At 41.6% G+C, this 27,509-nt stretch overlaps 1 protein-coding gene across 1 annotated transcript; it reads left to right on the top strand.

Moving 5' to 3' along the window:
- Positions 1-27,509, top strand: LOC137518677 (enoyl-CoA delta isomerase 2-like). The gene is made up of 9 exons (XM_068236834.1): positions 1-85; positions 4,834-4,891; positions 6,330-6,497; positions 9,449-9,518; positions 10,919-11,021; positions 12,571-12,691; positions 15,996-16,085; positions 17,705-17,848; positions 27,206-27,509. The coding sequence occupies exons 2-9, from the start codon at positions 4,871-4,873 to the stop codon at positions 27,359-27,361; spliced, it is 873 nt and encodes a 290-aa protein (XP_068092935.1). The 5' UTR covers positions 1-85; positions 4,834-4,870; the 3' UTR covers positions 27,362-27,509.

The raw sequence follows: 27,509 nt of genomic DNA, 5'->3' as shown, positions 1-27,509 counted from the left end.
ACTTCACATTATACTTTGCTCTCTGCTACAAGGCTAAAGGCAAAAGATTATGTGCACTGTAATGATTCTGTGAGGAACGTCAAAGGTAACTTCATTTTTTCCTGCTAATACAGCTGTGTTTAGCCTATATCTCTGCTCTGCCTGACATTCTAACTGAACTCGGGTTGCCATGCAGAAGGGATACTTTTCTCCCGTCTCCAAGTGGGAATGTGTTCATTGTTAAATGTGTAAAGGAGCTGCTTTGTACAGCAGTCCCAGCACTGCTACTAACAAGATAGTTTCCTCTTTCTGTACACAGGAAAGAAACTTGATGGAATTCTTTAGACCAGAACATTTTTCTGAAACTGGCACGTCTCTGTTGAAAGTATATTTGAGTAGAATTGCAGAGCAAATGTTTGTCTTTATATAAAGTGGAAAGGAGATGCAAAGGTGTTAGAAATTTGTCAAGCTGTTATTGCTGCCTGTGTGTGTCCCTTTTAGGTGATCACAGGGAATAGACTGCATATACCGTATTCTACCTGTTCAGTGTTCTATGTGGAGGACAAGTTTTGCTGAAGCTATAGTCATACCCCTAAAATTCAATTTTTATGAAGCTGTTAGGCTTAGTCCAGCTTCAGAAGAAAATCACTACTGATGCCGTCAAAGCAAAGCTAAGGTCAGATAAAGCTGGGTTTACACTCATTCAGTCATGTAATGCAGTGCACAAATGATGAGAAGGAATTTTGCATGTTTTCCTATGAGTCAGTTTACATCCATGTTATAAAGCATAACTGTAAACTGACCCACAAGAAAACGTGGAAAATACCTTATCAGTTGTCTGTTGTGTTATAGCTGACAGCAACTGATTCAGTGTAACCCAGCATTAAAGGGGCACTATGGCGAAAATTTTTAATATTTAAAATATGTGCAAACGTATACAAATAAGTACATTTTTTCCCAGAGTAAAATGAGCCATAAATTACTTTTCTCCTATGTTGCTGTCACTTACAGTAGGTAGTAGAAATCTGACAGAAGCGACAGGTTTTGGACTAGTCCATCTCTTCATAGGGGATTCTCAGGGATTTATTTATTTTCAAAAGCACTTAGTGAATGTCAGTTGATCAGTCCAACTGCCACAAAACATTGTAGCGAGCAGGGCAGCTGGCCAGCATCATTGTTTAAATCTTTTTTAGGGAATATCTTTATAAAGAATAAAAGCCTTGCTGAGAATCCCCTATGAAGGGATGGACTAGTCCAAAACCTGTCACTTCTGTCAGATTTATTTCTATTACCTACTGTAAGTGACAGCAACATAGGATAAAAGTAATTTATGGCTCATTTTACTCTGGAAAAAATGTACTTCTTATTTGTTTATGTTTGCACATATTTAAAATGTTACAATTTTTCGCCATAGTGCCCCTTTAAGGACACCTGAATTGAGAGGGATATGGAGGCTGTCATATTTATTTCCTTATATACAATACTAGTAGTCCTTCTGTTCTTTCCGCTTCAGTAGTGTCCGTATCACACCAAAAGCAAGTATGTGGCTAATCCAGACAGATTTTAGTCAGAATCTCCTGATCTGCATGCTTGTTCAGGGATTATGGATGAAAGTATTAGGGCTCGTTTCCACTATAGCGAATCTGCATGCGGTGTCCGCATGCGGATTCGCATAGGCAATGCAAGTGGATGGGGCTGTTTCCACTTGTGCGGCTGCGGGAGCGTTTTTTTATACGACAGAAATCTGCACGGCAGAGCCGTCAGATTTCGCGTGCGAGAGGAATGCACGCGAATCGCCGCTAATGCTTTTAAATAGGGAAACCGCATGCGGTTTGAGCATGCGGGTTTTGCCGCAAAGTCGCATGCGATTTCGCATAGGTATAATGTTAATTTACACAGGCAGTGACATGGTTAAATTCGCACATACCCTTACCTATTCGGAATCGCATGCGAAATCGCGGCAAAACCGCATGCGGAATCGCACCCGCATGCGATTTCGTCCACGGTGGAATGCAGGCGATTCCGCACCGCAACAGTGGAAACGAGCCCTTAGAGACAGATGACCAGCAAGACAGTCAGGAAAGTGGTATTGTTTAAAAGAAAATAAATATGACAGCCTCTATATCGCCCTCAGTTCAGGAGTCCTTTAAGAAAGCAGCTCGCAATACAACAAAACCACAGAGGTAACACTGGTTAAAGCACTACTGCAGTAACAATTTCTAAGTGCTCTTTCACATCTGAGATGGCGTCGGTGAAAGGTCAACGCATACGTTTTGATGTATGCATTTTCGTGCAGTTATCATGCTTTTTTTGTGCATCGCATTGCGATTTACCGCAATGAGTATGTGTTTTTAATGCATTTTCAATCCATTACAGCACATAGGAAAACGCAGGTGATGTTATCATTTTTTGATTTACAACTGTTAACTGTGTGCGTTGAAACGTTTTTAAAAATGCATGCTGTTCTTGGAGCTTGCCTTTTACACTGATTTACATTGTCACGCATAAGGCAAGCGTCGGACGATTAAAAACCCCGGAGAGCATCAAAACACAACGCACAAATACGCAGCTTAAGATGTGAAAGGTAAGATGAAAGTCTGTGGACTTTCATTTTACCTTGAAAAACGCACAAAATGGCTGTGGCATCAAAACGCACAAAATCAGCTCAGATGTGAAAGACCTCTCTGTCACTGCTTCTCTTTGGTGGTCAGGCTCATAGTTTTACTGAAGGTTCCACCAATATAAATTACTAGAATCTCTGGTTTACTCTGGTTTAGTGCAGTTTTGAGACCACACACCATACAATTTTTTAGATATCTGTTCAATTCAAGAATAGCAATCAATTTTTCTGACTGTTTGTAACATTTCAAAAATCTGACCAATGTACCACACACATATGTTCAATTTTTCCTCAATTATGATTAAAAAGATTGGAAACTCTGAGAAAATTGCTTGGGTGTGTATAAAATTGATCAGAAATATCCACCGTTCCCGATCGACTTTCATTGCATAAAAACGGGAAATCTGATTTCTTGCTTGAATAAAAAAGAAAAAAAAGCTTTCAATTTTTCGGGAAATCCAATCTTTTTAATTGAATTGCCATAAAATTGGATCATTTTATTGTATCGTGTGTGGCCACCCTCATTTAAAGCTGCAACATCTCAGTAGAAATAAGTACCGGTAATTTTTATTTCTGCATAGGCCATTGTGAAAAATGCAAAGCATTAGTGAAATTAGATTTCCATAAAATGTATACATTTTATTTATTTTAAGTGTGTGGCTGGACATAAGCAACCCTAAAATACCACTGAGATCAACCTTATTTTGGTGACAAATTAAAAGTACTGAAACTACATTTTGTAGTTAAAATTACTTCATTAGACAAAAGAACTGTATTGATAGAACAGCAGTTAAAGATAGAAAGGAAATCAGCAAAATACATGTTTAACAGCCCAGTGAATATGTGTGAATGAAGTAACTTTCAGTGTTGGGTAGTGTAAAGCAGAACCTTCCATAAGGAAAGGTGTCCCCATTGGAGAAATGACTCCAGTGAGCTTTCTCTGCAAATAATTCAGCTCTCATCTGCAAATGGAAAAGGAAGGATGCAAATGAACAGGGTGGGCAAAAAATGAAGGGGAGCAATTGTCAAAGGGAGATGAATGATTGAGACTGCTGTACATGCATAATACACATGCAAGAGAGCCCTACACCATGAAAGGGAAGCCACAAGAACGGGGGCAGAGAAGGTATAAATTCGGCCTTGCATATGTGTCATCATGGTGTATGCAAGAATACTGTGTCCTAATGTCAGAAAGCATTGTTCCCCACAACACACTTCATACCTAAATGCTTGAAGTAAGATTCCGAACGTTTCATCAGCGTGCATTCCGAACGTTATGCCAAATTCAAACAGCCACCTCTGCTGAGCGCTCACAGGAACATCTTCATCTGCAACCATAACACGTACCAGGCAAGTTTTTCTCCATCCTTAGAACTGCTCAATGTTTACAATAGCAGTTTTCACTGCAGGTAACTTCTGATCAAGTAGTTCCTCATTACATGCTCTGTTTCATTCATCAGGTTTGCTGTCAAATGAAAAACTTCCCTCCTGTGAAATGTGACAGGAACATGTTCAGAAAGTAGGGAAAGGACTGAAAAGCATTTAATGTATTAATACAACTAGATGTTGATCATTATTACTACCGTAGTTAGAGTTTCTGTAGTTTGTCATTTCACATTAAAAATTAGAAATGTCTGTCTGCACTAGATTTTTTATTAAAGATAAGGGATAGATTGATCAAAACTAGTACTAGGTGGACCCCCAATTCTTCCTATAAAACATGAATATATGGCGAATTAAGTAATACAAGAATTCAGGCAAAAACCACCTAAAACACCTAAGCACCTGCTAAGATTTCTTCAATGGTTTAAATTAGCAAATTGGAAACTACAATATATTAGCTACTCAGGAATATCTGTTATACTGTAAATGTGCAAGTGATACATGAGCTGAATGGACTAATTGATGTTAGAACTGTATGCTGTTTTGTACAAGTTTTATGACTCCATTTAGCATCATATTAGTACTTTCCTGTATTGCTTTTGCTATTAAATAAAGAATTTAAAAAAAAAATAGTACTAGGTGAATTGGAGAAAGTCTGGTGCAAAATAGGTACCGAAATATATCCGTTGCTCAGATTGACCAAACGGAATCCTTGACCTGAACATTTGTGTCATTTTTGTACTAGTTTTGCTCCAAATATCTTTACAGTGATTTCAGTATACTTGTCCTTAGTGTGTTTATAAGCTGTCCCCAAAACAAGCTTTAACAATGCTGTTTTTTCATCTTTGCAGGACATTTTGCAGTGAACATTGCCGACTCCAGACCAATATGATGAGAGCTAGCAGTTTGGTAACAGTAATAATCACTATATTTTGTAACCAGTTTTGATTCATATTTACTAAAATAATAGAAATGCAATTGAATTCATTTTTACTTTTTACTGTTTTGTCTCCCAATCGAAAATGAAAATTATATCAAAACTACAGCCAGGTTTGCTGAATTATTTTTCTCCACCATTCTGCTGTAGGCATTGTCAATGGCATACTAATAATTTCAAGTTAATGTAAATGTCTGCAGCTTGGAATTTGACCACTCAAAATCTTCAGCTACTGCAGTTTTTAGATAAATTTGCATCAACTAAAAATTATTAGCATTTTATTGAGCAGCCTGAGTCAATTCCCTTTGTCAATCACCTTGTGTCATTGTCTGGGTATTGTTTGTAAAGTCAGAAGTGTGGCTGGTTCATGTATATGTTATGACCAGAACCCGAAGTGTGGCCACTTCTAGTTCTGGCCGGCCACTTCGGGTTCTGGCCGGCCAATATGCGAAGTGGCCGCAGCGCAGCGGCCAATGTTAGAAATTGAATGTTTCCTTTTATTATTAATGTAGTTTTCCGGCCAAATGTAGCAAAACAGTTAGTTAATTTAATGAAATGAAGCTGGCGGCTCCGCCTCCTCTCCTCCGCCCCTGCCTCTCTCTCTCTCTCTCTCTTCTTCGGGCAGCCGGCGGGGACACGCGTGTCCCCGAGAGTCGTTCGTGGCGCCAGGAAAGCAGAGCGGGGAGGCTGCAGACATTGCTTCTGCCAGCACCCGCTCTGCAGGGACGAACGACAGGATTGCCTGCCGCGACGAATGACTCTGGGGGGACACGCATGTCCCCCGCTGCCAGTATCGGGGAGGAGAGAGAGGCAGGAGAGGAGGCGGAGCGGAAGCCAGGCGGCTTCATCCTTCTACATTGCCGCCAGCTTCATTTAATTAAATTAACTAACTGTTTTGCTACATTTGGCCAGAGACGGCCGGAAAACTACATTAATAATAAAAGGAAACATTCCATTTCTAACATTGGCCGCTGCGCTGTGGCCACTTCGCACATTGGCCGGCCAGAACCCGAAGTGGCCGGCCAGAACTAGAAGTGGCCACACTTCGGGTTCTGGCCGTAAAATATACAAGTCCATGCTGTAATGAAACATTAACATGAACCTGCATACAGTTACAGCAACAGATTTATCAAAAGCAGTGCAAGGAAACATTGGAGCAAATCCGATGCAAAACTAAAGCAAATGCCTAGACTAAGGATTCTGATTGGTGGCCCTGACCAGCTGAACCACCTTTGCTCCTATTTTTCTCCAGTTTTCTTTGCAGAAGGGGTAGGATCAGTCACAAATGTGAAGCAGCTTACAGACACCAGAAACAATTTGCTAATCCACTGCCTCCAATTTAACTTAATTCCAATATTTGTGATATACTACAAAGCAGCGAGTTTCACCTGTGTTTGTGCTCCATTTCAGGACAAGGAAACACAAAGCGATGTACAGTTTTTACCAGTATCCTCAGAGTCTACCAATCCTGCAAGACGCGGCCAATCCAAATATGAAAACATTGAAGTGGTCTTCCAAGACAATATCACCAAAATTATAATTAATAGGCCAAACAAAAAAAATGCTCTTAGTTTTGAGGTAATGTAGCGCTTAAGTATTATTATTATTATTATTATATAACAGTGAAGCATATTCTTCAGTCCCTATTCCAGTCAGCGCTGTTCTGACCATGGTTACCACAGAATCTTTGGCAGGACTAGCACATCTATATGCCTACTTTCCTGCACAGGAAAAATTATATAGGTGCACACGCTCGATGCTTATCCACAGGGCCGGATTTGTACTTTTTACCGCCCAAGGCCAACTATACCGTCTGTATGGTTGTTATCTCTGTGTGCCCCAAATGAGAACTTACTTTCCATCATTGGATGTCACAGACAATAACTATTTCAGTAATACGCGTATAGATTATAAATTATGTTTTCCTTAAGAACTTTTATGTTATGTTTGCCATCTCGTTAATGATGGACCCATTGTGTCACCATGAGAGTTAGGCCCCGTTTACACTTAATCAGTTGGTGTGCCTTAGTACGCATTGGTACGAGTTAGTACGCGTTTTTTCCGTAGCAGTGCATTGGGATGAAGATTTCAGTTAAAATGCGTTAAGTGTAAAAGGTGCCATTGAAAAACATGGGCATTACTTTGAAAATCAGTTTTCTTTCCGTTTTAACTGAGAGCAACTGATTAAGTGTAAAAGGGTCCTTAGGTTGATGTATACCTGCAGGATAGAGCTTACAGTTCTTGCAGGGACAACACAAGTACAGGATAGAGAGTTCAAAGGTTAAAGCTGTCCTTGTAGATAGGGATGGCTGCATAAAGCAGCTTTACTGCCCCTCCCTGAGCCGCCCCTAAATTTCTGGTGCCCTAGGCCATGGCCTATGCGGCCTTGCCAGAAATCCGGCCCAGCTTATCCAACAACCAGGAATCAACTTTCCACTGAAACTAAATAAATGAAAAATACAAAGGACCCATGCACCATATTTGTAACCTCTTGAGGACCAGTGGTTTATACCCTCCTAATGACCAGTGATTTTTTTTTTACAATTCAGCATTTTGCCACTTTAACGCTTTATTGCTCGGTCATACAACTTAGCACCCAAATGAATGTTACTTCCTTTTCTTGCCACTAATAGAGAATTTTTTTGGGGGGTGGTATTTAGTGCTGCTGCAATTTTTTTTTTTATTAATGTAAAAAGATCTTTTTATTTTTTTTTTAAATAATGATATTTTATTATTTCCCTCCCTCCCCCCTAAGATTGCCCTGACTGCGATACATACACTACACTACCCATACATAGACATCAACCTATGTATGGGATTGCGTTGTGAGCCATTGGGAGGGACAATTGAGTGACAGGACTGGCACCCCTGTACAGCGTTGCGCTAGATCGCAGTGCTATACACATATATATTGGCTTGCTTTATCTTTATTACAGCCTGCCAGCTCCGATCGCAGCTGGCAGCCTGTTAACCAATCACTACTTTGTTTATGTGCAGGGAACATACGCACGCACTTTGACTCTAATCAGCGTTAGGCTATCTCCCACTGCCCATCGGCGTTAGGCGGTCGGGAGCTGGTTAAAGGTGGCCACACACCATACAATTTTTAAATATCTTTTCAATTCAAGAATTGCAATACATTTTTCTGACTGACTGTAACATTTCAAAAATTTGACCAATATACCACACACCTATGTTCAATTTTTCCCCAGTTATGAAAAAAATGCTTGAAAGTTTAGAAAAAAATGCTTGGGTCTGTATATCAAATAATTGACAATCTACCACACACTATTCAATTTTTATAAAAATGTATCACAAAATACAACACTCCTGATCTTCTTTTGTCGAATAAAAACAGCAAATTTGATCAGATTTCTCAAACAAATGGAAAAAAAAAAAAGCTTTAGATTTTACAGGACAACCGATTGTTTTGCCATAAAATTGTATCATTTTCTTGTATGGCATGTGGCCACCTTAAAAGGGAACTGCTCAGACCCTGCTCACATTATACATGTCCTCCTACACACACCAAAGGAAGTTTTCTCTTCCTGTAACATGTTTGGTATGTATATGGGGCATGTGGAAAAGAACCAGACCAAAACTGGAAAAACTCTCTAGTGCCACAGCAGATTACTGCCTAGCTTGAGGACTTGTGGCATTGTTAATCACTTTACTTTAGGAACAGTACCAAATAACCTTTAGACACATAAAAAAATGAATCATTATAGTCCTGGCCTAGCGTGTGGGAGATTGCTTCTGCCTGTTGCTGGAAAGTCAATAGCTGCAGTATGCAAGAAGAACTTCAAGGTAATTACGAGGTCTCATTTTTAGCAAAGCACCACAGAGCACCAGTCATTTACTAGGTGGTCCACTGCCTGATTATGATTGGAGGCCTCCTTTTTTATTTGTGTCGTTTGTGGAATCATGCTGCCTATTTTTGTGGTAAATATATATATATATATATACACACACACACACTTTTTTAAAGTATTTTTTTAATTAGGAAAATGTGTTTGAAACATCTTGAACTGTCTCAAAAGCTGGCTATTGTGATCAGCTGGTTACCCAATAACATGATGTGGAGGCTGCTGATCCTTTGATTTTAGTACAGTACTTAAAACCAATGGCCCCGAGCAAGTATTCAGATCAGTTGCTCCGCCTGAAGATTGATCACAGCAACTACATGCTTTTTTCAGCTGTTTTATTCAGACTATTTTAAAGAGAAACCGTGGCCAAGAATTGAACTTCATCCCAATCAGCAAATGTAAATCAGGGAGAGGAAAGATTTTACAATGGGGAAACACTGACTACATCACTTATACATAATTATTGTAAAAATAAAGCATGTTTTGTATTACATTATTTTCACTGGAGTTCCAGAAAGGACAGCAGGACTGCCAGGCAACTAATATTGTTCAAAAGGAAATGACTATGGCAGCCTCCATGTCCCTCTCACTACAGCATAACTTTAACTCTTCTTGCTTAGTAACCATAACACAATTTTAATGCTTACTTGTCTTTCTTTTCAGGCATACAAAGAGGTCACTCAGGCTCTTGATGAAGCTGGAAAAGATGACTCAGTATTAACGGTGTTAACAGGTATAAGTACAAAGTACCCAGCAAGCTCATGGTGAACTAGAACTCCTATATGAATTATTGCAAATACTTTCTGTTTTAAGAAAGCATACTTTGTTTTTTTATAACAGGTATAAGTAGAGAGAGTTCTCTTAGTCCTTCCTAATATGAAGGGTATGCATTCAGGCCCTATTCACAATATGTGCATCCCTATTGTGGGTGGTTTAAAAGCAACTGAGCACCTGGAAAGGTATGTTTTAAAATCTCCAACTTGGCTTGGTCATGGGTTACCGGTCTCATCTGCGCGTCTCCATCTATCACGCTCCTGTTGCCGAGAGCATTTTGCCGGACTATGCATGGGCAGTAGCCCACAACCAAGCTGGGTAGGAGAGAGGGGACAGTGGAATAACAGTGGGTACCCCTAAGACACTGAAGGGCCTCAAAGTCTACTGGGGGATGGAAGAAGCCCCAGGTAGGTTAACGTCTACTGCTTCAGCCTAGTTCAGGTGTGCTTTAACAGCTAGTTTGAACATTCAAAAACTTGCCCTAATGTTTCAGAAATGAGCCAGCTTTGGTTCATGGATGTTGAGGATAAAACTGACCATACACGCATCAGTTTTTCGGATTGATTTCTAGTTATCTATTGCTCCAACATATACAATCCACTGACTCACAATTTATGTGCATTTTGGACATGTTGGAAAATCTCAGCGCAATGAGACCAGGGCAGGAACAGTGGGGAACCGATGGCCCATAGTGTTGCACTGCATTGAGCAGTGGTTCAATCAATAACTAGTAGATTTCTACTTACATTTACCAAAATAAAATTTGCCATGTATGGTAGAAATCGATCACAATCCAATCAATACTAGGCCATAACTGTGTATGGCTAGCTTTTAGATAGCCTGCTTAGACCACTCTATCCTGATCTTTCCTTCTGTAAAGCATAACTTTATGTAATGCATACCTGGTTCAGTTTGGTAATCCCTATAAAACCTAACACATCCAATACAGCCAGGAGATTTGGGCGCAGCCGGCGCCACCATAGACCGTAATAGGAATTATGGCTACAGCAGCGCACATTGAGTAACTTTGGAACCGTCATAAGACAGAGCTGAAGTTAATTTTGAAACACTGTAATTCAGCCACCAGCAATAGCTGGCAGCCGAATGACATAATTCCCTAACATGCACGTCGGCCTAGTAGTTAAAGCCGCCAGGACTTGTGCAGGAGCAGGGTGAGCTGTATATCGGCCATATCCTACACTCAAGTCTCGCGGCTGTGATTTCATCCGTACGTCTATAAAACACTCTATAAAGTGTTTTCTTTTACTAGTGCAGAATTCCCACATTACTATTCTTACGTGTATAGCACAGTTTGCTTTGTATCTTTTTGTTAACAGAGTTGACTTTTTGTTGTTGTAGGATATGGTGATTACTTCACCAGTGGAAATGATTTAAATAATGTTTTTAGAAAATCTGCTGGTAGCTTGGAAGACGTGGTAAAAGACACAACCGATGTTGTAAGGTATTTGTCACTGTAAATAACTCAAACAGTATCAGTAGTATGAGTGTTGTCTATATGGTAATATAGGGTACAAGGCAGGCACCTTTATTTCCAAATAAAATATTGTCGCCATACATTGTACTAGGCACATCATTTAAACGTTGTAATAACTGGGACAAATGGGCAAATAAAATACATGGGTTTTATTCACAGTAGCACGTTTTATTTTAAAACTATAATGGCCAAAAAATGTGAAATAATGATTTTTTTTCCATTTTCTTATTATTCCTGCTAAAATGCATTTAGAATAAAATAATTCTTAGCATAATGTACCAACCAAAGAAAGCCTAATTGGTTGCGAAAAAAACCAAGGTATAGATCATTTTGTTGTAGTGATAAAGTTATTGGTGAATGAAAGGGAGGAGTGCTCACAGGTGAAAATTGCTCTGGTCCGTTTGGGTAAAAACCCTTGGGGGTGAAGTGGTTAAGATCTGAATTTTTAAAACTGAATTCTAAACAGCAGCCATGACTGATGTAAATATCCTAACTAAATAAAAATGCTTTCACAGAAATCAATCATCCAGGAACCACTGTTATCCCTACAAATATCCCTTAAAAGCAGGGGTCTTCGTGCAAAAGACTACATTCTCTTGCATAGTCACCTACACCGCGCAGAGGTACCCCAATAACATGCATAGTGCAGACATGCAAACATTCATTGCTTCAAACCTATCTAAAGATTAAAGGGGAACTGAAGAGAGAGGTATATGGAGGCTGTCATGTTTATTTCCATTTAGACAATACCAGTTGCCTGGCAGCCCTGCTGATCCTCTGCCTCTAATACTATTAGCCATAGCCCCTGAACAAGCATGCAGCAGATCAGGTGTTTCAGTGGTTCAGACTTATAAGTCTGATCTGACAAGACTAGGTGCATGCTTGTTTCTGGTTTTAATCAGATACTACTGCAGAGAAATAGACCAGCAGGGCTGCCAGGCAACTGGTATTGATTAAAAGGAAATAAACATGACAGCCTCCATATACCTCTCTCTTCAGTTCCCCTTTAAGTGCACATATCCTGACATCCTCTTCTGAGACACATAGTACATCAGACTAAACTCACAAGGGAGATAAAAAAAAAAATATACCCATGTGCACCATGCACACACCAGCAAAAGCTGTGTGCATACTGACAATAGTCAGACAGGGGAAGGAGGGAGTGTACTGGATTAAACCCTGGCCAAAAGGGTCAATTACAAGAAAAAACAATTAAATCCAGGCATGTTGCCTCTAGTTAGGAGGCAAAGACAGTTAACCCTTTGCACACTCACATGCAAATGTTCATGCAAGTGCATTCACAGGAATCAATCATCCAGGCACCACTGCTATCCCTACAGCAAAGTTAAAAGCCAGGGTCTTAGTACTAAAGCTACGCAGCGCAGAGGCACCCCAGTATTCGTAAATGTCCTAACTCTGGTCCTGTAAACCCATTAGTTGCACTTTACACATTGTACCATATTTAAAAATGTATTGTATACATGTATTACTCATTCACTTCCTATCATTTATTCAGGATCTTTGTTCATAAATTCATTGACTTTCCAAAACCACTTGTAGCCATGGTAAATGGACCAGCCATAGGAATTGGCACAACAATTCTTGGGTTATTTGACCTGGTGTATGCATCTGATATGGTAAACTACATTTTTTTCTGCTTGTAATACTCCATCAGTAGATTAAAAACGTTCACTGCTTTTATATAAACAGTCCGTTGAAAGGTCTGTCTTGAATTATGTTTTAAGGCGCTCATTAATCTACCACATTACTGTACGTAATATGAAGGGCCGCCTAAAGTATCTGTTTAAAAATTCCCACTCAGTTTTCCCTTCTACTGCAGAGATTTGGTAAAATTGTACAATCAAGATTGTATCATTGATAGGCACTTTAAAGAGACTCTGTAACACATTTTTCAGCCTTAGTTCTTCTATCCTATAAGTTCCTATGCCTGTTCTAATGTGCTCTTGCTTACTGCAGCCTTTCCTAATTGCACTGTCTCTGTAATAAATATTATCTCATTTCCTCTGTCGTGTCTGTCGGGCTAAGGCTTGAATGTGTGGAATGTGCAGGGCTGCTTGTGATTGGATATAAGCGATACACACCCTCTGCAGGCCCCCTGCAGGCTCTGTATGACTCACACACTCTGCTTATGTGAGCCTATCACAATCTGGTTAGTTTGTTTTTAAACTCTGCCTAAAACTGTTAATTACAAGCCAGGATTGCAGCAGGGAGTGGCAGAAACAGCACAGATGGGCACAGGAGAAAATAAGGAATAGAATGGTATGCTTTTTAGTGTAAGAATATTAGAGTACAGATTCTCTTTAAAGGGTACATAAAGTTTAACACTGGTGGTCAGATTAACTACTGGCCAGTTTAACTTCCAGCCCCATGTAGTCTTTCAGGTCCCTCGCAGTTGTTCCACTCTGTACCGTTCAGTAGCTGTGCCCCTCTGAAAGCTGGTCTGTTTTGGTCCATTGGACAAACATCTATATGTGTATGGCTACCTTCCTAACAGCAATAGGTGAAGATTCCGCATATATTGGGCAATAGTCTATTCCAGGTGACAATTAGCTTGTACATGCAAGATGCCTTTCACATGGTCATTGCACGAGGATTACCGACAAATCTTATGGCTGGTTTTACTCATGCAATGGCTGAGCGTTAGAGAGCATCATTAAGTCGAAAGCCCAAGAGATGCTCCCATATGCCGGGTGATGGGGAGTGCGGTTTGTGCTGTAGTGCTGTCCTTCAGCACCACAGCACTGCTGCCTTGCTCCCCAGAGATGCTCGCACACTTGATTTCCACTGCAAGAGCCAGCAGGCTCACAATCACTTACTGATGTCTGTACTCTATGGCAGACACTGCTGGCACATCACTCCCATCATTCTTTGGGACCTGATGTGACTGCCACCATCCTTTTCTTTCTTCCTCTGAGTCCCAGCAGAAGCATCTTTGAATGACCCTCTGAAGCTCCCCGTTAGTCCACTAGGTGGTCCAACGACGATTCAAATTGGGCCACCTAGTGGATGACTGAGGGCTCTGCAGGAGATTTTGCCTACCTCTCTTACAGAGTCCCCCTTATCATATATATATATATGTGGACTATGTGGGCTGGTATGGCAGAAGCCCTTGCAGGTTGACTCAGCCATCCTTGCTATACTAGCCTGCAAGGTTAATGAAAGTTTAAAGGGGAGGGGTCATGTCATAGCCCCCCTCCACCGATCGTATTAATCTTTTGTCAACCATGCGATCTTTCACACAGTTTGACAGAATTTAAAGCCACAATCTATGCGAACACGATAAATCCAGCGCTGGAGACTTGGGCGCAGCCGCGCAAGAGACTTGGGCGCAGCCGGTGACACCATAGGCTGTAATAGGAACTACGGCTATCGCAGGCACAGGGAGTAACTTCAGTGCTGTCAGAAGACAGAGCTGAAGTTGCTTTTAAAACAATAATTTGGCTTCCAGCAATAGCTAGAAGCCGAATTATTTCATTCCCCACTATCCATGGCGGCCTGGAGGGGGAATAGTAATTAACACGGCCCGGACTTGTGTGGCAGCAGGATCAGCCATATACCGGCTGTGTCCTGCGCCCAAGTCTCCAGCACCGTTATCTCTCGTACGCCAATCTATGAACTCTTGACACTTTGTTAATCTATTTCTTGTATCCAGAAGCTGTTCTCTTTCAGGAAGGAGTTTGATGGCTGTAATCTCTTATCAGTGAGGGTTTCCCCATAGTCCTAGGCCCTAGGGAGAGAAATTGTCACTTGCATACCTAAATGTTTATCTCTTTTAGGCAAAAAAGAAACACGGCCTAGTTATTTGTATGCTTGGCACCAGGCCCAGATTTACCTCACAGGAGCCTATAGGCACAGATGTCCTGGCACCTTAGATTTCACCCTCCACGAACCCACAAACCTCAGCTGAACTGCATTGGCAGTGTGCTGGCAGGCCCAGCTGTCACTTCTGCCTTACTTCTCTTGCCCGTCATAGGTAGCTACAGGTGTCATCTAGTATTAGGTAGCTAGAGGTGCCCCCAAGTATTAAGTAGCTAAAGGTGCCCCCGACTGAAGGGCGAGCTGGTCAGTGGAATGCTGAGATCCAGATTAGTAACCGCTCATTTGTCATTTACCCTCCGCTCAGGACTCTGCATAGGGAGCGAGGCACTCGGGAAGGGGAGTGAGCCGTCTTTCCATTATCAGGCGCCTGTAGGCACGTGCCTACAGTGCCTTATGGTAAATCCGGTCCTGCTTGGCACTGTACATATGCATATTTATCTCATCATGTCACATGTCAAAGTTACCTTTTCAATTAAATTTCAAAAATCTAGTTTAGATTTTATGTACTATTGAAAAGATGCACTGAGTTTTGAGTGAGCAGTCATTGTTTTCTCCCTCTGTTTAAAAGAAACCTAAAGTAAAAAATAAACAAGCCCATTTACTTACCTGGGACTTCTTCCAGCCCCCTGAAGTCTTTCTGGGTTGTTTTGCCATCTTCCTACACTTGCCAGTTCCTCCGGTGTCCACCTCCAACACTGGATGCGCAGCCACGTGCCACGTGTCCTCTGTCCCGTTCCAGTGGCCGGGAGCGATCAGCGCTTGCGAAGTAAGCAAAAACTGCTACTGCACATGTGCAGAACACTCCCGGTCATGGGAGCGCGATAGGGGAAGCGCGCGGCCAGCGTCAGTCAGCCTGTTATGGACAAGTCATACTGCAGGACAGAAACAGTTAAGGCAATCTGAAATTTTTGGATAGTCTATAAAGTCCCATACAATTTTTTTTCCTGTTGCTGTGTAGCAGTTCAGTGTGTTTTTCAGTTGCAGTAGACATTTTTGTGTGGAACACAACTATTTCCATGTAACTAAATGAGGTGGCCCCTCAGTTTTGCAATGGCCTTATGTGCGATGCAAAAATAGTTTTTAATTCTGTTTTATACACAGGCTACATTTAATACACCTTTCAGCAAGCTTGGACAACATCCTGAGGGATGCTCATCTTACATATTCCCAAGAATGATGGGCTTGTCAAAGGTAAGCCAAGATAAAATCATTTATAATGAACACCTCTGTTAGTGCAGTATTTATATGAATATACAAGTGGCTGCAATGTGACATCCTGCCTGTATGTGGTTTTTGGTGCTGGTCTCTGAGTTCTGTCTCCTAAACAATTCCACATTTCACCTCTGTAATGGAAGTCAGACTCCTTCCCGACATCACAGCATGCATCACTGCGTGGCCCTCTTACATGGCCTCAATACCTTTGGGGAACATTTGACATGCTCCTGGCAGAGAGTTAGTGGCCCTCTTCCTCACATTTTGCCCAGTGAAGTGTTAAGCAGGTGGTAGAGCATGCAGGGAGAAGCAACATGTCTTGTACTTGCTCCAGACTCCTATCGTGATGGTTTTCCACTCACTGATCTCACTGGTCATATAAGGGTTGAATCACATGACCATGGTGTGACTGTAGGAGAGAAGATGGTGGAGTATGTGGGAGCCACTGGGATCCAGGAGAGGTAATTATTCTACTCCCTGTGTGCTCCTTCACATGCCATATGCCATGATGGAAATAGGACTTCCCAGCAGTGGTAGCACTACAAAGACGGGTGCACAATTGTGAAGTGGGCATTCATTTAATTTAAATTTAAAAACATACTGGTCTGCCTTATAAGAGCATTGAGTAATGTCATCATGTAATCTAGGCAGAGAGAGTTGGAGAGCATCACATGTATAACACCAAGCAATTCTGCTCTAAATGTGCATACACGCACGCAATTACTGTGGCATCAGGACTCAATTTCAGGTGACAGTTTGGGGCCGAGTGCTGTAAAGACGAAGACAGCGTTTTTGTTTTTTTTTGCAAACTAAGACTTCTTGCTTTTAACTGAAAGAAAAACTCCGACCAAGAATTGAACTTTATCCCAATCAGTAGCGGATATCCCCTTTTACATGTGAAATCTATTCCTTTTCACAAACAGACCATCAGGGGGCGCTGTATGGCTGATATTGTGGTGAAACCCCTCCCACAAGAAACTCTTGAATACATACTCCTGACAGTTTCCTGTCTGTGAACCTTGCTGCATTGTGGGAAATAGCTGTTTACAGCTGTTTCCAACTGCCAAAAAAGCATGCAGCAGCTACATCACCTGCCAACAGTAAAAATGTCACCATGTAATAAATGTCAGAATGTAAATCAGGGATTTAAAAGATTTTACAATGGGCAAACACTGACTAAATAATTTATGCATAATTATTGTAAAAATGAAGTACTTTTTTATTACATTATTTTCACGAGAGTTCCTCTTTAACTGTAGGGATAGCAGTGGTTCCTGGATGGCTGGTCTGCAGTGAGTATTTGCATGAGAGTGTGAAAAGGGTTATTTGATTTAGCTGTTTGCCCACACCCCCTTAAGCACCTCCATTTTACCTTAGTCAAGTGTCCTCTCTTGAGCCTGGATTCTATGTCCTACTTATTTTAAGTCTGTATACATATTTTACAGTAACAACTACACAGATAGTTAGGCATTACTCTTCTACAATTGGTCAATTTCAATTGTTTTGCAATCAATGTCGTATTGTAAATGAAGAATGTCCGATTTTGTAATATATAGAGGTGTGTGCCACAATATTACATTTCCTGTATTATTCTGCAGGCAACTGAAGTATTACTTTTTAACAAGACGTTATCAGCCCATGAAGCATGTAACCTTGGACTAGTTACGGAAGTTTTTCCTGACCGCACCTTTCAGCAGGAAGTCTGGGCCAGACTAAAGGCTTATGCCACTTTGCCTAAAACTGTAAGCATGCTTACTCCTTAAGCTCTATTGCCTTATTGGTACTTAGGTTACTATCTAAACTATTATTTTAAAGAGACTCCGTAACAAAAATTGCATCCTGTTTTTTATCATCCTACAAGTTCCAAAAGCTATTCTAATGTGTTCTGGCTTACTGCAGCACTTTATACTATCACTGTCTCTGTAATAAATCAATGTATCTTTCCCCTGTCGGACTTGTCGGCCTGTGTCTGGAAGGCTGCCAAGTTCTTCAGTGTTGTGGTTCTGCTATGAACTCCCCCTTCCAGGCCCCTCTATGCACACTGCCTGTGTGTTATTTAGATTAGAGCAGCTACTCTCTTCTCTCTTATCTTTTACAAGCTGGATAAATCGTCCTCTGAGCTGGCTGGGCTTTCACATACTGAGGAATTACAAACAAGGGCAAAGCTGTTTGCAGGAAGAAAAGAGCAGCCTGAAACTTCAGTGCATGGGGGAAAGAAACACACAAATGATCTCTTGAGATTCAAAAGGAATGCTGTATACAGCCTGCTTGTGTATGGATGTATTTTCTATGTGTGGACATACTGTACATCAACCTACTTCCTGTTTTGGTGGCCATTTTGTTTGTTTACAAACAAACTTTTTAAAACTGTTTTTAACCACTTTTAATGCGGCGAGGAGCGGCGAAATTGTGACAGAGGGTAATAGGAGATGTCCCCTAACGCACTGGTATGTTTACTTTTGAGCGATTTTAACAAGACAGATTCTCTTTAAAGCTTACTCTAAACAAGGCTTGTCCAACATGTTGTCCACAGGCTCATGACCATCCTTGCATGGCTTTCCAGCACCCAGTCTTCCTTTGCCCAATGCCCTCTCCTAAAGACACACTGGCCTCAATTCCCTAAGCTTTTTCAAACACTTTAACGTTTGCTAATTTTTTTTTTAACAAATAAGTTTTATTGAAATTTTGGTTATACATCACAACAAGTAACATACAAACCCTCAGCATCCCACCCCAATCCCCCCCACCCTATCCCACCAGGTCTTGCTTGCATTGTTAAATATAGCCAACCATTTCTAAGTGTGAAACACGCTAATTCTGCGTATCATATTCGATACCTTGATCTTTAAGATGTTCTATCCATGGGATCCAGATACTCTCAAATTTAAGAGGACACTTTCTTTGAATGTATGTTAGTTTATAAAAAGGTAAGGCAGCGTTTACCATTGCCATCCATTCCGTTATTGTTGGAGGGCTCTGTCTGATCCAATGGGTAATAATATTTTTTCTGGCATAATAGCATAGGAGATCCCAAAGTGCCAGCAGCCTTCTATTGGGAGCTATGTCACCCGCAACCCCCAGTAGATGTGTTTTAGGGCTAAGATTAATCGGTCTTTCAAAGATTTTCTGGAGGCGAGTGTTTATTTGGTTCCAAAAGATCTGTATGTGGGGGTACAACCAAACCATGTGGATAAAGTTTGCCTGTCGTTGGTCACATCTGGGGCATCTATCAGACCTCCCTGGATACATTTGTGCCAGACGGTGAGGTGTAAAGTATATTCTGTAGACAAATTTCAGTTGGACAAGCCTGTCTTTTATGGATATAAGGTAGGATCCCGTGTCTTCCAACATATCTCTCCACTCAGACTCTTCCAGGTCAGGTACATCATTCTGCCACTCCTGTAGTGCCTTAGCCACTCTAGGAGTTGAAGTGTCAATTATAGTAGCATATATTGCAGAAAGAGGGGATTCAAGGTGCTTTTGCAACAAGAGAGCCTCTAGTGGATCTGATTTTAGTACAACACCTCTAGGAAACTGTGCACCTGCTGCATGCCTTACTTGGATGTATCGAAAGAACATCTTATTTGTTAATGAAAATTCTTGTTTTAGCATGTCAAAGGAGGTCAGTTGGCCTTCTGTAATAATGTGTTTTAGCCATTTAATACCAAACCTGGACCATTGAATAGGGTCAGGTATGTGTTTGAAATGGGTCAGGTGAGGATTACACCACAGGGGGGTGAAGGGTGAGTATACGTCCGTTTGTTGGTATCTTTTCCTGGCCATGTCCCAGACTTTAATGGTGAGAACCATAGGGTCTGGTAAGTCAGTGATTGCTTTTGCCCCTCTAAATGGTAGGAGGGAAAGTCCCTCAAGTGACCCCACCACCACCGCCTCTAGTATAGAAGCTGTGTTCCTTTGATCTTGAGCAAACCACCATCTGATGGTTACCAGTGCAGATGCCCAGAAGTAAAGTTTAAAATTAGGAAGGGCCATACCTCCAAGAGAGGTGGGAAGTTGTAAGGAAGTGAGGGAAATTCGTGGTATCCCCCCCACCCATAGAAAATTAGTTAGTATTTTGTTTATTTTTTTGAAGATCGAGTTTGGGATCCATACCGGTGTGTGTCGGAAGACATATGTGAAACGAGGTAAGTATAACATTTTTATAAGGTTAGATCTTCCCATTACAGTTAGTGGTAGTTTAGCCCATGTGTGACAATTTTTATCAAAGGAGTCTATAATTGGATTGAGATTAATTCTAAGGTAGTCTTTTAGTGGATATTTAATATGTATACCAAGATATTTAAATGTAGAGACCCATTGTAGGGGAGTGTTTGCAGCGGTTTTCTGGGCATCTGGGTCTATTGCAAATAGTGAAGACTTTCCCCAATTTATCTGTAGACCAGAGAATTTCCCGAATTTGTCTATAGTTTCCAGCAGAGTCGTCACTGATTTATTGGCATCCCCAAGGAAGAGCAGAAGGTCATCTGCATACAGTGCAATCTTTTCAGTTAGATTGCCAATCCGCAGCCCTTGAATATCATCTGTTGCTCGTATTATAGATGCGAGTGGCTTGATTGCTAATGCAAATAAAAAGGGGGATAAAGGACAGCCTTGTCTTGTGCCCCTAGTTAAATTAAATGCACTGGACACTATTCCATTAGTAAGAACTCTCGCTCTGGGAGTGGCATACAGTAGCTGAACCCACCGTAGGAATTTAGGTCCCACACCAAACCTTTGGAGCAACAACCACAGATACGGCCACTCCACAGAGTCGAAAGCCTTTTCTGAATCCAGCGAGGCTACCGCCCTGTATCCAGAATTATCATGTTTTGTTGAGAGATTGACAAATAGCCTCCTAAGATTTATATCCGTCCCCCTCCCTGGCATGAACCCTGTTTGGTCTGGATGTATAATGGAGTTTAATAATGGCTTAAGCCGATTAGCCAGTATCTTGGCAAGTATTTTTGAATCCATATTAATTAAAGAGATAGGCCTATAGGATGAGCATAACAGCGGATCTCTACCCTCCTTGGGGATAACCACTACCATTGCCTCTTTCATGGAATCAGGCAAGGACTGAACACCATCCGGATCCTTAAAAAGATCGTGGAGATATGGGATAATTGATTCAGAATGTTGTTTATAGAACTCAGATGGTATTCCATCCAGTCCCGGGGTTTTATTGGATTTTAATGTCGCTATTGCATTAGCTATTTCATCTGAGGAGATCGGGAGATCAAGGATTTTTTTATGTTCTTCAGAAAGTTCTGGTATACAGATAGTTGAGAGGTAGTCTTGTAATTCATGAATTGGGGAGTTATATTTAGTGGTATATAAGTTAGTGTAATATTTTGCAAACTCCTCGTTTATCCCCTACGCATTAGTTAGAATATTGCCCGATTCCGTAGTAATAGCAGGAATAGTCACTGTAGGGGTATGTTCTTTAGTAATCCATGCCAGCATTTTCCCACATTTGTCCCCATACTCAAAGACCCTCTGTTTTTGGCAAAGGTTAGCCTTTTTAGTAGAATCTACATAAAGAATTTTTAGGTTATTAATAGCCAGCTGCCAGTCTGAGTATGTGGCACGGTCAGGTCGTGTCAGATATAGGATTTCAGTGTCTTTTACTTTGTTTTCTGCTGTTTGAAGTTCAAGGAGTCTAGCTTTCTTACACTGCTTAATTTGCACCATGTATTCCCCTCTCATGTAGGCTTTAAACGTGTCCCATACTATTGGTTTATCAGCAGAGTCTTTATTAGTGGGCCAGAATTGAGCAATGGCCTGGGGGATTTTTTCTTGAATTATCTGATCATGAATCCAATAGCCAGATAATCTCCATGGTTTACAGGAAATATTTTGTCTGAGTGTTAAGGTAGTCATTAGGGGAGCATGATCTGAAAGGGCCCAGGGAAGACGCTGTATGGAGTGGATAATAGGTAAGGAGGAATTGGAAACCAGGACCAGGTCTATTCTTGATAAAGTTTTATGTGAGGCCGAATGGCACGTGTATCCAGGGAGGTCCGGGTGCTTCCACCTCCACACATCAATAAATCCCATACTATCTACCCATGTTTTAAATTCCTTAGGTTCTTTTAAGTTAGGTTTCTGTCTGTCTTGTGGTTGGATTACCATATTAAAATCTCCTGTTAGTATAATTTTTTCAGGAGCCCATTCTGCAATTAAAGAGGCTAGACAATCCAGAATAGTTACTGTAGCAGGAGGAGGTATATAGATACCCACGATCATAATGTCTTGCATATGTATCAGTGCGTGCATAGCAACATACCTTCCCTGTGTGTCAAGTTTAAGGTGGAGAAGTTGAAATGGAAGCGTTCTACGCACCAGTACACTTACTCCTCTGGAATATGAGGAATAAGTAGCATGATAGCAACTACCCACCCAAGGCTTTTTTAAAGCAAGGACTCGACTACCGGTTAAATGAGTTTCCTGTAGTATGCAGACATCCGGTTGGTGCTGCTTAAGGTAGTTAAAGACAAGAGATCTTTTGAGCCTGTCATTAAGCCCCCTTACATTCCACGATAGAACCTTACAATCACCTTTCGTTGTCATTATGAGTGCGCATATAAACACATAATTGGTTATTACAGTACATAAACAATCCTGTGCAGAGCAAGACCTGGTTAAAGAACCCCCCTCCCCCAAAAAACATTTTTACATCAGCCATGTTATTTACTTCCCACCCTATATCCCAACAAGGGATATTTATTCCCAAAACACCCAACCTAAAATCAACTTATGTGATTACGGTTCTGTCCTGTTCGTTGTCCGGGGAAGCTCCCGTTAGACGTGGGCTCCGCTGCCCAAACTTACTCCCAATCGTAATTGGGGGAAAATAGCTTATATGTTACTAGTATAACAGTATGTACTATATTAAACAGTAGAGAAGATCATTGCCATAAAAAGCACCTGGCGAATACAGCACTGCAGCGCTGTGTTATTTATTATACCTGTGATCCCTGATAAGGCTGAAAGCACCCAGCCCCACTACATTGAGAGCAGCAGGGGCGAAGTCAGTGCATCAGTCACCATGTAGTTGTCAATTGACATTGCAGATGTTGATCCTTTAAGTGAGCTGAAGGACGCACCAGTTCACCTCCGGCGTCTCCCAAGTCTATATGCGGAGCTAGTTGTCTCAGCCTCTCCTTAAGATAGGAGTTTGCAGTAAGGCACAGCTGGAAAGTGGTCCTGTTCATCTTAGATAGGAAAGTCATCCATTAGTTCCGCCCCTCCCCCATCGTGCATCCCCCCAGATCCACACCTGTTAGCTTGGTTAGATAAGCCTTCATAGCGACAGAAGAGAGAGCAAAAGATTTAATTTAGTGTGAGTAGGCAGATTAGTTTCATTCCCCAAACTATGTCTCCATCTAGTGGACATACATGCAGTGATTAATTAACAGTTTGAGAGTTCAGGAGCAGATCTTACCGGTCTGAAGTTTCCGTATAATCTGTTCAACTTTGCTGTTAGACCTGTGTCACCAGGGATATTAGTATGACAGTGTATATGCAGAAGAGTAGGGATATATATTAGCAAAGCCCGCTCTGTTAGTGTTTAATCATTACCCGAGAAGTTAAAGTAAATGCATCTTAGGTGGCCCATTTAGTTCTAGTGGCAATCACCCGCTAGTTTAATATACCCCTGCGCCGTGTCTCTCAACTCCTTAACAGTATGTGTAGACATAAGCTTATCAGTCTATGCGTTATGTGTCAAGGTGTCGGTAAAGCGCAGGGCCACAGCAAAGGGTCTCTCCCAGCGCGCCACCGAGCCAGTCCATTAGATCTGTGTCACAGCTATCTCCAAGACATGTTAGCAATACAAGTTAAACATTAAATATGCTGTATATTTTCCCCATTTATCTCTTCCCTCCTTAGTCATATCTTCTTTGTGCTCAGAACACTATAAACAACAACGAGCATCATAAAGGAGCCTCGGTATGCTATGTACAGTGAAATGGCAGCTTAAAGTTAACACAGTGTATCTCCACTGTTAACACCAGGTTATTCGCGATTGCCACAATCCACAGTGAGGTCAGATAGATTTCCGAGCGGGAGGTGACCACATAGAGAATCATGCAGGAGTAAATGTTACTTTTAAAAGCTCACTGTAGCCATGACCGCGCAGTGGCGTGTTTTCGCGCCTTGCCGCCATTTTAGTCTCTGTTCCCGCTCAGCATACAGTTTAAACTCTCCATAGGAGAGAAATGTTCTTTATGTCAGGGAAAAGTCATTTCAACATGAAATATAAAAGTGGGGTCTCTGAAGAGATAGGGTGACCTTTAGCAATGTTCTGAATTGGCCGCAGGAAGGGTTAATCAGCTAGGCGCAAAGCAGATAATGCTGACCTTAAATCACTAATACCGAGTCTCACCAGACCCATTATAGTCGTCCAAGGAATAAAACAGTACATGCCTTACCCTCGCCTCTCCTTTGAACATCGTAGCCCAGCAGGGGGAAGAGGAATGTCAGGAGCAGGGGGGGGAGGGCAGAGACAGCCGAAGGTAAGCCTCCGACATGTGGTCAGAGTGTAGTGTTATGCTCAGTACTTACAGGTTTGCCGGAATCACCAGGTGCATAGCAAAATAAAATAAAGCATTACTTGGGGCGGTCTGGGTTTTTTTCCAGCCATTCAAACACTTCTCCAGGCTTCTCAAAGAAATGAACTTGGCCGCCATGTTGTATACGGAGCTTCGCAGGGAAAACCATGGAGTATTCGATATTCCGCTCTCTGAGTTTTACTTTAGCTTGAATGAAGGACTTTCTCATCTTTTGGGTGGCCGTGGAATAGTCAGGGAACAGCATTAATCGGGAATTTTCCAGGGTCAGTTCCCCCGCTTCACGGGCTGCTGTCAGGATTGCGTCTCTGTCCTTATAATTTAAGATTTTAAAGATAAGCACCCGAGGAGGTGCCCCAGGAGGGCTTTGTTTGCTGGGCATTCTGTGTGCTCTCTCCACTACGAAGTGTGGAGAGAAGGTTTCATCTGGCAGCAGTTGCCGGAGGAGGGCCTCTATGAATGCTGGAACATCTTTTCCCTCTTTGCCCTCTGGGAGCCCCAGAAGACGGAGATTGTTTCTTCGGTTCCGATTCTCGGAATCTTCTGCCCTCTCCTCCAAAGTTTTAATGCGTTTTAGCATGTCTGGGACTTGTTGCTGATGTTCTGCTACCTGATCCTCAATAGACGAAGTACGTCTCTCCAGCTCGGTAAGTCGACCTCTTATTTTCGTCATGTCCTGCCTTATTAGACCCATGCCAGTCTCTACATGTTCTATTTTCACAGTTAGAGCCGCCTGGCACGATTTGATGGCTTCCATAATGCCCTCTACATATGGCGGAGGTCCGTCCATCTCGTCTGCCTCCTCCTCCACCAGCGGTTCTTTGTCTTGTTTTTGTCTGCCTTTGCTGGTACTCGGCGTGCTTGGAGGGTGTTCAGGGGATTTGTTTTTATCTCCCTTCTCCTTATTGCTTTTGGTGCGTTGGGCCATGGTGAGGCCGTATGGTGAAGGGCGCGGTGGGAGTATGTCACTCCTAGTTGGGCCAGGCGCTGGGTCCCAGGCAGCTCCGGGAGGGACGATATCTTCCAAGCCCTGCACCGGAGAATCGCTCCGCTCGGCCAGTTTGTCTGGAAGGTCTAGTAGAAGCTTTATGAAGAGTTTGGGCTGAATAACTGTCGTCTTGCACTAGTACCAGCGGATTAAATCAGATAAGGGCAGCGGAGCTCAGCGCCATGCGTCTTTTCAGCTTGCCATGCAGGCCACGCCCCCCCTAACGTTTGCTAATTTACCTCATCAGTAACATCTAATTTTGAAATCACTAAGGTGTTATAGACTTATCAAATGTTTTATCGATAAAATGTTCAATAAATCTGTAACACCTTAGTGAATTCAAAATTAGATTTTACTCATGAGGTATATTATCAAACGTTCGATAGTGTTTGATAAAGCTTAGTGAATTTAGGCCACTGTAGGAAAACAGGGCAAGACGTGCACAAAACAGGAATGTTTGGTAGGAAGGAACTATAGTCAGATTAAGAAATCAAACGTAGAGAAGGAAAAAGCAGGTGGATGGCACTCAATGCAGGCTGGCACCCCTACTCGTAGTGCTCACCAACTCCATATAACCATGCTCTTCAGCAAATGACAGTCAATCCAGGCAAAACAGTAGAAATAACGCTGCGCACCAGTTATCAAAAATGGATTTATTAAGCTCTTAGGAAAACATACAAAACAAAACGCGGGGGAGGGGTGTTGTAGTTGACCCTTTGTTCCCAAGAAGTTCCTCCATACATACTATACATGGTAAAAAGTGTGCAGTACCCATCGATATCTAACAGCAATCATAAATCTTTCAAGTAAACAATCCTTTATCATTTTTCATTGCTCAGGAGTAGAGTTCACCTGCAGTCATCGGATTATCTAATCAATTTTAATCGGGTCATTTGTTGATTGGGAATAAATATTGGATGAGGCCTTGTTCACATTGAATTCTGATTGCGTGAGCATTAGCGTTGGGCGTTTTTTTGACGGGATTTTTGTTTCCAATCCCAGTGCTTGGGTGGGCAGTGCGTTTTTGTCAAAACCGCTTTTCTAAGCACTTTTCCAGGGCAGTTTTTTAATTCACTCCCTGACGCAAGTCAGGAAGTGGACTCTTTGACCCGGAAAATAATAAATACAATGTATTTATTCTTAAAAACATGAACATAATCACTGCACAAAGCAATGTTGTGAGCGTATTGCGTTTTTCCTATACCTTCCATTGAGGCGGAATTGCCCCGAAAATGGTCCATGCAGCACTTTTCAGATTTGAAAGTGAATGGGACGCCCCAATCTGAACTAGCGCATGGTGTAAGCGCTTTCAGGGCGATTTTGAAAAATCGCTAGCGCTTGAAAAAATGAAAAGTATGAACGAGCCCTTAGAGACCATGAAGCTATGCACAGAGGATGAAAAGAGAAGGCGTGAGCCACCTACTGCCTCATTCATTGGAAGTGCCTGTATATGTTGTATATAGATTGTATAAGTTATGTGATAAAGTGTGTGGTCAACATGAACTGAGTAAATCAACTAATGCTGCCATCTTTTTCATTAGTGCTTGGCTCTGTCAAAGCAGTTGATCCGCAGCGTGGATAAGGACAAGCTGCATTCCGTGTGTGACAAGGAATTTAAACTTCTCAGTGAAAGACCACATTCAGAAGACGCCTTCAATGCTATACAGCAATTCTTTTCAAGGAAGTCAAAGATGTAATTTGTTCTCCATTGTGGGAAATTAAATGATATATTGCAGGAAAATGTACAGTGTAAAGAAGAAAATATTACATGGAAATTAATGGTTTATTTCAGTGCAGAATTATTGCATCAATAAATTCACTATATGTAATCACAGTCTGATTTAA

Source organism: Hyperolius riggenbachi, chromosome 5 (genome assembly GCF_040937935.1).
Source record: "Hyperolius riggenbachi isolate aHypRig1 chromosome 5, aHypRig1.pri, whole genome shotgun sequence".
In the NCBI taxonomy this organism is placed as follows: Eukaryota; Metazoa; Chordata; class Amphibia; order Anura; family Hyperoliidae; genus Hyperolius; species Hyperolius riggenbachi.
The sequence above is the reverse complement of the archived record's forward strand: the minus strand, read 5'-3'. Positions and strand labels throughout refer to the sequence as shown.

Bases quoted from the DNA above. Each gene is read 5' to 3' on its own strand.
- LOC137518677 (XM_068236834.1), top strand. From the start codon at position 4,871: ATGATGAGAGCTAGCAGTTTG. The intron at 9,519-10,918 runs GTATAAGTACAA...TTGTTGTTGTAG, and splicing joins AGTATTAACGGTGTTAACAG to GATATGGTGATTACTTCACC. The intron at 12,692-15,995 runs GTAAACTACATT...TTTTATACACAG, and splicing joins TGGTGTATGCATCTGATATG to GCTACATTTAATACACCTTT.